Source organism: Camelina sativa, chromosome 15, assembly GCF_000633955.1.
Source record: "Camelina sativa cultivar DH55 chromosome 15, Cs, whole genome shotgun sequence".
Classification (NCBI taxonomy): Eukaryota; Viridiplantae; Streptophyta; class Magnoliopsida; order Brassicales; family Brassicaceae; genus Camelina; species Camelina sativa.
The window spans coordinates 2,578,498-2,592,037 of NC_025699.1; the positions used below are offsets into that span (position 1 = coordinate 2,578,498).

Sequence of the window (13,540 nt, forward strand, 5' to 3'; positions counted from 1 at the left end):
TTAATTTTTATTTTATTTTCTCGCCAACTTTAATATTAATTAAGAGAATAAAACTCATCTAGGGGTACAAAAATCTCACAGAAAGGGAAGAACACACCTCTAAAAGCAAACAATCGCACAAAGGGTTTAACAATGGGATAACAATGGTTAATACCAAGCATCAGCGTTCGGAATGTTAAGTCATATCAACTTCGAAGTTCATTTTATTTGAAAGAATAATGTCTTCAAAAATATACAAAATTAAAATAAAAAATGATGGAAACTCAAAAGGGCTGTCATTGTTCAGGGAGGACTTTGTATGCGTAAAGGACCATTGAATCTAGACTTCAAACTACATTCGCCTGTCTTTTTCAAATATAACTTTCATAAATCTCAGCTAATAATCATAACTATTACTATTATAATTAAAGAAAAAGAAAAAAAGTTCTAATACCAATATAAATATCTAAATTTATAGAAAAATCTACAGCACGTATTCCAGAAACACAGAATAACAAAAAATACATGATACATATTAAGAGAATATAGTTGCTAACAAAAAATATTAAGAGAAGATATATTAATTTCCACACTTAATTCGGAACCAAAGCGCGCGGGCAGCTACAATACTAGTTTCTCTAGTCACCCGCCGTTTGGATTAGCCGAGCTTAGGTCGGACGTCGGAGTAGGACGTAAACTTTTTAAATTCAAAAGCAAAAACAATCTAACGGCACTTCATGCTATTTTAATATGTATCTCAATACATATTTCTGGAACAATCTCACCATCGATCGTTGTCGTCAATTTCATATGCAATTTTAGGTGTAATCATTTTCAGATTAATCTTATCTTATAACCCATCTTCATTCTCTTTGTATGTTAATTATATGCGAAAGTGGTCCTGAAAACAGATGCCCTCGTATTAACCAACACACGTAAGAGAATATTCAAGATTTGGAATTTGTGGACTGACCAATAAATCTATTTTATTAAGATTTAGTAAAAACTTTGATGGCCTGTTGGTTCGTGTGTTTTGGACTTTTGTGTAAACTAAGACATCAACTTATATACACTAAGTTGTTAACTTTATCAACTAATTAAGAATGCGAGATTCGTGCTCTTCTGATTATATTACTACGTGGTTTCATTACATTCTTTAACTCGTCATTAAGATATTTGATTAAATTGTTAATCTGACCTCTACGCTAAAACGAAAGAGTAAAATACACGTTAAAAAAAAGTGTAATCAGATAATCTCATCGGACGACAAAAAAATATGATTTTAGGGGGGTAACGTTAGTTTATTTTGAATGTTTTGTACGTGTCTTTTTTGTTTTTTTTTTTTTTTTTTAAGTCTTTATTTTTTTGTTAAAGATGTTTTTTGTACGTGTCATCATACTGTTAGAGATTGTAATAAAAATCTAGTAAAACTGTTTTGGGACTATGATTAGCTGCTGATGTTATAAAAAATGATAAATCTTAGCTGTCAAGAGATGTTAAAGTTTTGTTACAGGTAACCGGAAACGATTGTAATGTAAATCATTTCGCTGAACATCTTTTTTTTTTTGTTTTTTAACATTCGTTACTGTTATTTTTAGTAGTAAAGATTTGAGTTTTCTGAATTTTGATGCATCAAATATGAATTATATCACTTTCTAGATAAAAAAATAATAATAATAATAAAAGATTAGCCTTTCACTCTTTTTCAAAATTTGCAGTTTTATCTGTTCACACTACTTCGATTTTGTTCAAATACTTAAATCTTTGTTGTATAGGGAAAAGACAAAGCATTTTCCTTACTAAGATTAAATTTCTTGGACTTGTTTGCGACATTCTTGACCATATATAACTTGTTTATTGCGGCCAAAATTTATTAAAATAAAAAGCGTAATATTTATATATAAGACAAATACCTGTATACATGAATACATGGATGTATGCGAGCGTGTGGGTGTGTGGTTCTAGCTGGTTCCTTTGGATTTGTGCCTACTAATGATGCCCACAAATATTCTTTGGCACATTGTTTATTGTTTCACAATTTGGCCTAATCACATAACTTATGAAAACCAAGTACACTTTATTACCTCTTTTTAAAAAATTATATTTCATTAATCAGATTATGATATCGACCAACCAATCATAATAAGAGTTCAAAACTTACAAGTTTTGGAAGAAAAAGATTAATATCAGATGTATGAAAGTGGCGACGTGTCAGATATGTATGCTCAATGTATTGGCTACGATTCTTTCTTTATAAAAATAGTATTATTTGGACTTTCTAAAAGTTCTTTACAGTTTCCCGTTTCGACTTACCCCAAAATGGGGACCGATAACTTTTCCAAAACTGTCTAGAGTTCTATCTATGCTAATGAATTATTAACGTAATAGTAGTATAGATCGATGGGAGTTTTCACGTTGAATTTATTTTGTTGTTAATATTCACATAGGGTTTTAATTTTTTAAGAAATATTAATTAGGACCGGTCTAGACATATCAGTTATGAGTTATCTAAAGAATGATGCAACCATTAGTTGCATGTAACGACTACCGTATACATATCGATCGAGTCCAAAAGATTTTACAATTGCGTTCACAACCAACCATTGATTATCATACTTCATCAAGAAAGAAGATATTTTAAAGCATATTAATATCAAACTAAAAATCAAAATACAGTAAAATATCATGGACGGATCTTTAATCATTTGTCTCTGGTATAACTTTTTAATCATATTCAACAAAAAAAAAAAATAACTTTTTAATCATTTGTCTCTCGAATAATTTGGCCTTATATATAGTTTCTAGATTCATATATATATATATACTAGATTAAGACCCGTGCTAGAGCACGGGTTGAAATTTTTTTTGTTACATTGTAATTTTTATATAAAATATAATTTATGTGATTGTTTTAAAAAAAAAATTTGGATAAAACATTATGCAATAAAATCATATGCTAAATATGATTGCTTGAAAAAGACACATATTTTGTAAGTTTTATATTATTAATGATTCTAGATAAGTACTCGTGTTATAAAACTGGTTAAATTTTATTTATACAAAAATTTGTATATTTTATATTATTTTTTTAATATATTGTATTAGTTTATGTATGTGAAGTTATTTCAACAATGTATATTCTATATCATAACTTGAATTTCATTATAAGACATAATTTTGTAAATTTGGTTTTTAAAAAGTGAGTTCTTATATTATTAGTAATTTAATATATCGTTATACTTTTTGTTTTAATATACTTGGTTTCTTGAAATTCTTTCATATTATAATGACATATTATTGACATTGCTATAACAAATCAGTTTAATGCGTTTATAGTTTCTAACTTTTATATCAAGTTTCAATATTTTAAAAATATTTCAAAATAAATTATTTAAAGTTTATTATATTATATAAAATTATAAAATTCAACAAAAATATGAAATTGAATTCAAATATTCAAATTTTGACCCGTTACTCAGGAAAATTTTTAATTCAATAGATATTATTTTTAAAGAATAATATTACTAAAGTTTGAATATTTTATAGATTAAACAATTTATATTTGTTTTTAAAAATTCAACTTATGATATATCCGGAAATAAAACTATTTTTTAATTATAATAAATAATATGATAATTTATTTAGTTCAGCAAATAGACCTATATATAAAAATGAGAGATGAAGTATAATGATAATTAATAAATTAATATGTTAAGTTAGATATCAAAAGATTTTAATATGGATGAATAATTTAATAATAAAAATTAATATGATAAGTTAGATGATATCAATTGATTCTTTAGAATATTCTTTTTAAGATTTATGGAAATAATTTAAAGTTGCACCACTATTTAACTTGTAACCAATTATTTATCAATTAATCTATAACCTATTTGTAACCAACTTATTAAGATTATATAGTTTACAAAACAATGTTGTGTACTTCCCTTTTATTATAAAAGGGATATATGTGTATTCCAAACTTTTGATACTTGCAAAAATTATTCTAACTGAAAATTTAAAAGTATTTTATTAAAAAAACTATAATTTTCCATAGTATAATTCAATTAGGGAAAAACTAATTATTTGGTTTTGTAGACGAATTTTTAATATAAGATGTGGTTTCCTAAAAGAAAGACATGTGTGGAGCTGAAACAAATTTGTTTTTACATATTTTACTTTATAGTGGAACACGTGATGTCCGTGCATGCCACCAAAAATTTATCTTTTTTTGTCAAGTTAAAAGTCATATGCGCAGCATAATGAGCATATATGTATTCTTATTTGTATTTTGGGGCAATGGAGAATCAGAATTTACAAATACATTATCTAAGCGACCAGCAAATATTAGATTACGGTTGAGCCAATACAAACTAGATAAATTCGATATAGCTGGATCGATTAGAGTTCGAATAGAGTGGCGTTTGAAAAGGGTAATTTCAAACTATAGAACCATTACAAACTATATTAGTACTGAGTGACCAGTAAATTGAAGAAACTTGGAAGTATATGGATACCAAGTATGTAGTATATATATATTAGATAACAGGGAAATCTCATACCAAAATGCAAACTAATTTTCAAGGTTTGTGACAGAGTAGTTTGTACATATATATCAAATTACTGTGGTCTGTGGCCAGAGCCGGCGCTCAACTTTCTAGGGTTACAAGCCAAAAAAAAAAAAAATATCTAATTGCAGCTCATGGAGGTCAAACCTGTAAAGTGGTGCTTATTTTAGTACAACTAAATCACTGGCCTAAATAAAACTTTTGAAGAAAACAGCCGAAATTTTCTATTTATTATGCACGGCCGCAAGCCAATGCTTGGCTTGTTTGGCCTCTTGGCCGGCTCTGTCTGTGGTTTAAAAGAAGATTACAATTCTAGATTTTTGTGCATCTGAATGACTTTATACGTCTTAATAAAAGATACACAGGGTTTCAAAGATTTTACACTTCTATGAAATAAGTATATAAACACCATAACTTACAGTTTAAGTGGGTTTCAGTATATAGTGCATCACCGTACATTTCAAATCCATAGTAAGCAGGATTTGATAAACCACTTGTTATGTCTTTTTCAACATTTAGCTTGATAAGCAAAACCAGTTGATATATTACCTAGTTGACAAGTTGATGCATATATTAATTAGTTCGGCGTCGTTTAGTAGTAGGTTAAGTTTACATTATGGTGCACACAAAAGCGTAGTAAATGATGTTCAATTAACTACAGCAATTAGTGTAGTTGCTTTGAGCGTGGGGTGTATTAGAGAGTGGTCCTATATTTATATAATAATGTCGATTAGTCTCATAATTTGTGTATTACGTTATACGTTTGTTGGGATAAGTCATATGCTACAGTATATTATAGAAAGAGTTATTCAAACATATTGGTCTCGTTAGCCATTGATACGAATAAATAAATAATTAATATCACAATTTGACGAAAACGCGAAACGATCAAAAAAAAAATTGCTATGACAAACAACGCCTAAAAACAACACCATTATAAATATAAATTTAACATAACATTCATGTCAATATATGCTGCATAGTGCATTTAAAGATGCATGATTGCATGGCGTATAATCTATGATACAGTGATATTAGCTTAGAGATATTATCTAGGGTATATTCTAAATCCTGTGGGCAGGCGGAGGTATATGTACATATATGTAAGCGTAATGCATATATATATATATGTCAGAAATTCGAGTAGTACTCATCCAAATGAATCGTGGACGAAGGCTTGAGAGCTTTCAAGTTTCAACTACTTAAAGTGAGATTATACCAAAGTTCACTATTATATCTAAGTTCAACATATCAACTTGTCCTTTTGATTTTTACAAACTTTGAAAAGAAAAGAAAAATTTTAACAAAAAAAAAAAAGACACATTATCGAAAGGACGTGTGATACGTAGACATTTCCACTTTTGTCTGATACATACACAACTTAGCCAAATTAAGATAATACACCCACGATATATCAAATTGTACAATAGGTTACTTCAGTGTTAAATAATATTGGTTACCTCTTAAGAACCTTCACTGGAAAAAAAATCTCTGGTGAAAATCTCTTTACCTCGCATAGATAATCTTTCGAACTCTAATTTATCTTCAAAAGACATATACAAGTAACACAATGAAATCTAAACCTGCATGGGTCAGTTTAACTAATTTTGAAAATAATGATATAACTTTCGGGGCTGTAGAGTGCGTGGTTCTTGGGTAAAATGAATTCGGACTTTTTATGGTCAAATAAGAACTGGAAGAAATAAAGGGGAAGTGGAGAAACTAACGAAGGAAAAGGGGGAAAATATATATTTTTTTTTGCAACTTGTTTGAATAAATTAGAAATCCATAAAAGGAAATAAACTTATTGATTATTTTTGACACAAAAAAAAATTCAATAGAAAGTAGAAAACTGAACAGAGTTATTTTTACGCACGGAGTGGAAAGTCAGCGGGTCAACTTTTAAAACTCAGTGCTTAATTGTAAGTGCTAAGTGATAATTAACTCCTTACTAATTATTCCTTTTAACTGATATTTTATCTGGACGGCATCTTTTTCTACTTATAGACTTTCTAGTAGTATTATAACTTCATCCGTTTTTAATACTACTGTTTAGAATATTAATAATGATATATATAGATTTTAGATTAATTTTGCAATGTCTCTTATTTTATCAACATGACAGAATAAAATAATATGTTTATTTGCTTTGTTAAAAAAAAACTGAAATAACTGTAATTTTTAGCCTTATTTGTTGGCTTAGTCGTAAACATGCATGCAAATAAAAATAAAATTTATTTTTATGTTTAGTTAAAAAAAAAATTAAGAATGGAGTCAATGTATTATATTTTAAAGATGTGACATACTGTATGTGTTAATTAATACAATTCATAGACTCATAGTGGTTCAATGGTTAAAAAAATTATTATGGGTTTAAGGACGTAATAAAATTTGAATACAAAGACTTACCTCCGATAATTAAAGAGAATAATTTTCAGCCAAGTGGACTACCCGCATTCGATTATCCTTCACGAATTTTATAAGTTAAAGAAATAAAATCTTAACGAAAAAGAAGCTTATAGAAACAGAATTAAGGAGTACAAAGTTATAAAGAATTATAATCAATAAACATATAGTTCCTATATTACGGCTGTCTATTCCCTTCTTCGCACATGTTCCAAATAATTTTTAAAATGAAAAGAAAAATTGAAAACTATCATCTTTTTTTTTCTTCTATAAAACCCACAACTTCTCTTTTTCTTGTGCATTCAAAACTCATCCTTTCTCTATCTACACATAACACCAAAAAAAAAAAAACAATTCTCTCTCTCTTCGCAAAACCACAAAGAAAACAAAGTAGAAAGTCTCAATCTTTTTGCTGAATAATCTCTTTTGTGGGTCTCTTCTGTGTGTATCTATGGATGACAAAGGAAGAAGCTCAAAGAACAACAACAACATGGAAGACGAAATGGACCTCAAGAGAGGTCCCTGGACCGCTGAAGAAGATTTTAAGCTCATGAATTACATTGCTACTAATGGAGAAGGTCGATGGAACTCTCTTTCTCGTTGCGCAGGTATGATATATATTTTTTTATATACAGATATAGTTGTATATATGTATGTTCCACTTCCATGAGCATCTTTTTAAGCATAAAGAGACAAAGAACAAGTCGCATAATATAATAGATTTATTGCTTTTTTGTTCAATCCTTTTCATGTTTCAATCACCATGTGTGATTGTGTTTTTTTCTTTTAATTCGCCCAACCTTTACTATTTTTAAAGATAGTTTTTAGAAAAAAATAATAATCCGAAAATGGTTTCTTTCTATATATGCATAGATGAAAAGACCCTTCATAGGTATGAATCAAAAAGTGCAAACCTCTCATGTTTTCTCTTTCTCGTCTTCTTCGTATTTCTAAAAATAATTTCATACGAATAAATAAAAAGTATCCATGATTTGAGTGAGATATATTTTAGTAATGGATTCAATTATTAACCATCTCAAATTTGAATAAAATATCCAAATTTGGTTATTCAATGGGTGAAAATAAAAGAAGAACTAATGCGAATTAATGATCATCATCTATAAGGGAAGAGCACTAACTCAATGGGAGAAAGCTTGCTGAAGAAAAAGACCCTTTAGGACAATTTGCATCATAATATATACGGTTCATTCGTTGCGGGGGGAATTTATAGATATAACTTTACCGAAAATGAAACAATTATTATAATGAGTTTCTTCCGTATAAAATCATCATACTATACGTAGACATGACTGACCGGTAAATTAATCATCATATGTACTTTTGCCTATGAAACAGGACTTCAACGTACCGGTAAAAGCTGTAGACTGCGGTGGTTAAACTATCTCCGCCCTGATGTCCGCCGTGGAAACATTACACTTGAAGAACAACTCTTGATCCTCGAACTTCATTCCCGTTGGGGCAATAGGTATGTTTCACAAAAGAATAAATCAGAATATATATATCCTCTATTAATATAACATCTTTTTCCAAATAATATTATACAATTGTTTCTTTATACTAGTTGATGAAGTTTATTTAATTTGGATTGAATCTTTTTTTTTTACATATAATTTTGCATCAGTACTATAATAGGGTATAGGGAAAATATCAAATCATGTCGATGTTGATGGATAAAAGACACCACATATACATATATGATACTGAGATATCCAAATCAAATGTCATAGACGACAAGAAAATAAGAATTTGATTATCACTATGATTTGTTTAGAACCGTTCATTTAATCTTTGTTATATTGATGAATAGATGGTCAAAAATCGCACAATATTTACCGGGGAGAACGGACAACGAGATCAAAAACTACTGGAGAACACGGGTGCAAAAACATGCAAAGCAGTTGAAATGTGATGTGAACAGCCAACAATTCAAAGACACAATGAAGTACTTATGGATGCCTCGGCTAGTCGAGAGAATCCAATCTGCCTCGGCCTCAGCCGCAGCCACCACTACAACCACCAACACCACGGGATCAGCCGGCACGTCGTCATGCATGACAACCTCTAACAATCAATTCATGAATTACGACTACAACAACAACAACATGGGACAACAGTTTGGTGTAGTGAGCAACAACGATTATATCACGCCGGAAAATTCCAGCGTGGCAGTCTCTCCGGTGTCAGACTTGACGGAGTACTACAGCGCTCCAAACCCGAACCCGGAATACTACTCGGGTCAAATGGGGAATAGTTATTACCCGGATCAGAATATGGTGGTGGGTCCACAGTTATTACCGGAGAATTATTTCGATTACAGTGGATTATTGGACGAAGATCTAACGGCTATGCAAGAGCAAAGCAACCTCAACTGGTTTGAAAACATTAATGGTGCTGCTTCCTCTTCAGACAGTTTATGGAACATTGGAGAAAGTGATGAAGACTTCTGGTTCCTACAGCAGCAGCAACAACAACAGCTCAACAATAATGGTAGCTTCTGATGAATATAGAAGAAATGATTAGAAATCGTTTTAAGTTATATTAATTATACACTAAAGTATACGTGTGAAAGGAATTGTTGTAAGGGGAATAATTAAAAGACAAAGAATGTGTTCACTGATAGTATTTATATTAGGATATATGAGATCAGCTTTTTTATTCCAAGCTTGATCATATATATCATATGGCGTTTTAACAAAGCGCTAAATTTGATTGGTTTTTGGTTTTGTTTCGTTTATTGGGGATTGTAATGATATTTTGTGGATAATTCATATGAAAATAATCTGTGATTTAATTATAAGAAAAAATAAAACTCATTCGTCGGTGGGAGCTAGTATACAATAAACATAAATAATTGATCCTGTTTTCACACTATAGATTGAGTGATTTCCTCAATGGAAGCATAATATTTAACGTTATTCGTTTAATTATTAATATTCTAACGACGAAGCTCATAATTGGTTCCACCATGTTTAATATTTAACCCCAAGATATGACACAAACAAACAAAACAAAGACATCATAAAATATTATTAAAAGAGTATATAATAATGACTTTGGTACTATAAAAAACGGATAATCCAAGTGATATCACTTTTTAGGAACTATGTCTATAGAGCATGTATATGGAAAAATAAAATGAACTAGTGTGCAAGTGTGAGTGTGAAAGCCTTTCTTTGGGTTCAAAAGATGACATATAAAAAATGATTGTCATATTCGAAGGCTACGTGGCAAACTCTGGTTGGTTCTAATCTGGGCTTTGAGTTTAAGGTGGCCATTAAGGGGTTTATACATTGAAAAGTAAATAATTTGTTAAAATATATGTTAAGTGATGATAACCCACCACTAAATATGTCCAAAAACCTTAGTTAATTATTGTACGGACCGTTACACCATTATCTAGACAAAACCGTGTCGTTACTCGGCACCACGTCAGCAACACTATGTTATCTATATGTACAACCTCTCCTCCTCTGTTCTCACTCAGTTCTGTTTTAACACCAGGATTCCAATATGAGTGTCATGGTCTAGTTTTTAGAGCCTGAATCAATTCACATGTATTAAAAAAATGAGAAGATTACTTTTCGAAGAGAAACTGTTGGAATGTTATTGGGGCATATTATTAAAAAAAAAACTAGCTAGTTAGCTATCAGTTACAAGCCACGCATGATACCTAATTAGTTTTAGTTAAATCGTTGTGTAGTTATAAATATAATTGTGGATTTTGTTATTCATATATTGCTTTTGGCTTGGGCACGTAACTATAATTGCAGTAACTATATGTATTAATGTATACAGCTCTTAAAAGCCTAGCTATAATAAACGTTTATGGAATTTGCTAAGTTTTATTTTTTCTGTTATTTTTTTTCCCGCAGTACATGCATAATAATTGCAAAGCCGTCAAAAAAACTGTAGCGGAAGTCGTTTTCTCTCAGTATACCAACTTGATCCTATAAGCAAATACTGCTTAATTTCCTATCTTCTAAGCTTTTGCATATAGAACATAAGATATACATGCCCGCACATCTTATGGAATTGGCACGTGACAGAGAATATAAAAAGGCACGTGCTTAAATAGTGAATGTGAGGGGAAGACTTAAAGAGATGGCGGCGGCTGAGAATGAAAAGATCATTCATAGGCGGTGTGGTGTGGTGTGGCCAGCAAGCAAGCCGCCGACGCCTAAAAGCCATCTCAAGACCGAGAGTGGTCCCAAAATCCGAACAACTCTTTCCTCAGCAATATCTTTGATTTGGAACTTAATTCAAATTCAGTCCAAGGTTGAAAATATATATGTTGATCCTACCAAGAATTTTCTGATCCGTTATCTCATCTAAAATTAAAGCAAGTAGTTTTACGGAGAACCACTTGTTAATTAGACTACCACTTTACGTTTGGCAACGAAATGTTTACGTCAGTTTTTTTTTTTTTTTTTTTTTTTTTTTTTTTTTTTTTTTTTTTTTTTTTNTTTCTTTCTCAAAAACTTCGAAAAATCAAGTTCGATCCGTCCTTAATAAAGTTTAGAACGTACGGGTCATGTCATGTGAACTTTTTCCCTTTTCAACATATATCTAGTGTGAATAAATGACCTAAACTTATAAATGTTTATTTCATTCAGTTGGTTTAAATTCAAAATTCGTACTTATATATGCCAACAACGAGACTTAATCTATTCAGATGCAGGTACATACATGTTACGAGTTTTTCATTGAAAGTGAGAGGAGGTTTTCATTCCAATAGATATCTACATTCTTAGTTAATATTAATTTTTTAAAAAACCCCAAATATCAAATATACTAGCTAATGGGTTATTAATATTGAATTAGACGATGCAATGCATGTACGTATATATGCGCATAGTTATGTTAGCTTAAGATTGGATGGAAAAACCTATTCATCGAAAGCCTCTTGAACTAGTGGCTGACTTTTTTCCTCGGGTCGCTGTTGCGAACTTTATGATAATTTACTTGTAAATACAGAACATTAAACTCAGCAATATTATGTAAAATGCAACTCAAAAAAAGAATAATAATCATTGACGGTGTAAGATGAATTTCTTCTCTATTCACACTTGGAAACGTAATTTCTTTAATTAAAAAAAAAAAAAACTCTTCAAAAATCAAACTTGCAGTGTTGTTAATCAACGTTTATTCGGAAAAGACAGAACAGCTAGAAAAAAACAGAAAACAGATTCAGATACATGGGAGATTGGACTAAAGCGTGCGCCACATGGCATCCAATGATTCGATGAGGTGGATAATATTCCATTATTGTTGGGGAAGAGAAGCACAAAGAAGAAGAGACCGATATAGTCATTTGAATGGTCAAGGTCAACGCCTCCATAGACTTACACGTCGGCGTCAACATGTCTTTCCTTTGGGTTCCAATCCTTTTCCTTTACATACACTAACAATACCATATCTTAATCCGAAAACTGCGAAGTACATTGTATTTGGAAAATTTCACTTTCTTTTCTTCGTCTTTAATTTCTACATAGAAGAATATGCTAATGGTATTTTTGAAGTATGACATTAATAATATACGAATGAATAGGATACAAATGTAAAATCTTATGGGGCTTAATATTTCTTTCATTCAATTTTTATATACTAACGCATCCAGAATCAGAATATAGATAGTGTGGAAAAGCAATATATATGTATTGTGGATTAATTAATGATTTAAATATAAATGCATGCATGTATATATATGAATATTAATTTCGATATAGTTTTTGTGTATGAGGATCATTCATTCATTTGTTCCGATCGTTATGGGGAAAAAACAACTATAAATTGTTATGGAGATAGTTGTACACTTTAACCCCAAAAGAATAGAAAATATACTACTATTAGATAGTTTCTTATTATTATATAGCCATGTTTAGGAAATCGGTTGCTTTAGTTTTAATTATGCCAAAAATGAGATATTATTATAATTTAAAGGAAGCAATTAATTAATGGTTTATTCCATGCATGTAATCACAATTTATTGAAAGATCAAAGTTATTCGTAAAAGTTGAGTTTTATGATATTATTTTAAAAATAATAATAAACCATACTATAAACTTTAGTCTTATTAATCAATTGCTTTAACTTTTTATCTGTTCGTTTCTTTTTTTTTTTCTTTTTATAGAAACAAAGCATTTTAATGCCACAAAAGTCTTTAATCACTTGCGAAAAAACCATGCTAATCACGTGATAACACTTAAAAATAAAATTAATGCTTTATCAGAGAATCCATAACACTGAATCGAAACGCAACCCCAAATATTAATCAAATAAACGAATACCCAAATCGTGTAATTGATACGACACATCACACATGAATATTCGGTTTAATTGAAACTTCATATTATTGCTAATCTAGGAAAGATATTGATTTTTCGGTTTCCGTCGTACCTTTGGACAAGAGGTTTATGTTTTGTCTGTCCGGTCGTAAGTTGATAGATACCTGCCTTGAAATTTGCCATACCTTAGCAACCACTTGTTTGTTTGTCTGTCTTCTGTGGTTATCTTTAGTTTCTTAATCAAAATGTTGATTCATATCAAACATTTTGGTTTAACTATCA

At 30.1% G+C, this 13,540-nt stretch overlaps 1 protein-coding gene across 1 annotated transcript; it reads left to right on the forward strand.

The window, feature by feature from the left end:
* LOC104744818 (transcription factor MYB108) lies at positions 7,273-9,787 on the forward strand. Its single transcript, XM_010465921.1, has 3 exons — positions 7,273-7,561; positions 8,310-8,439; positions 8,782-9,787. Exons 1-3 carry the CDS (start codon positions 7,405-7,407, stop codon positions 9,470-9,472), a joined length of 978 nt encoding a protein of 325 aa, XP_010464223.1. The 5' UTR covers positions 7,273-7,404; the 3' UTR covers positions 9,473-9,787.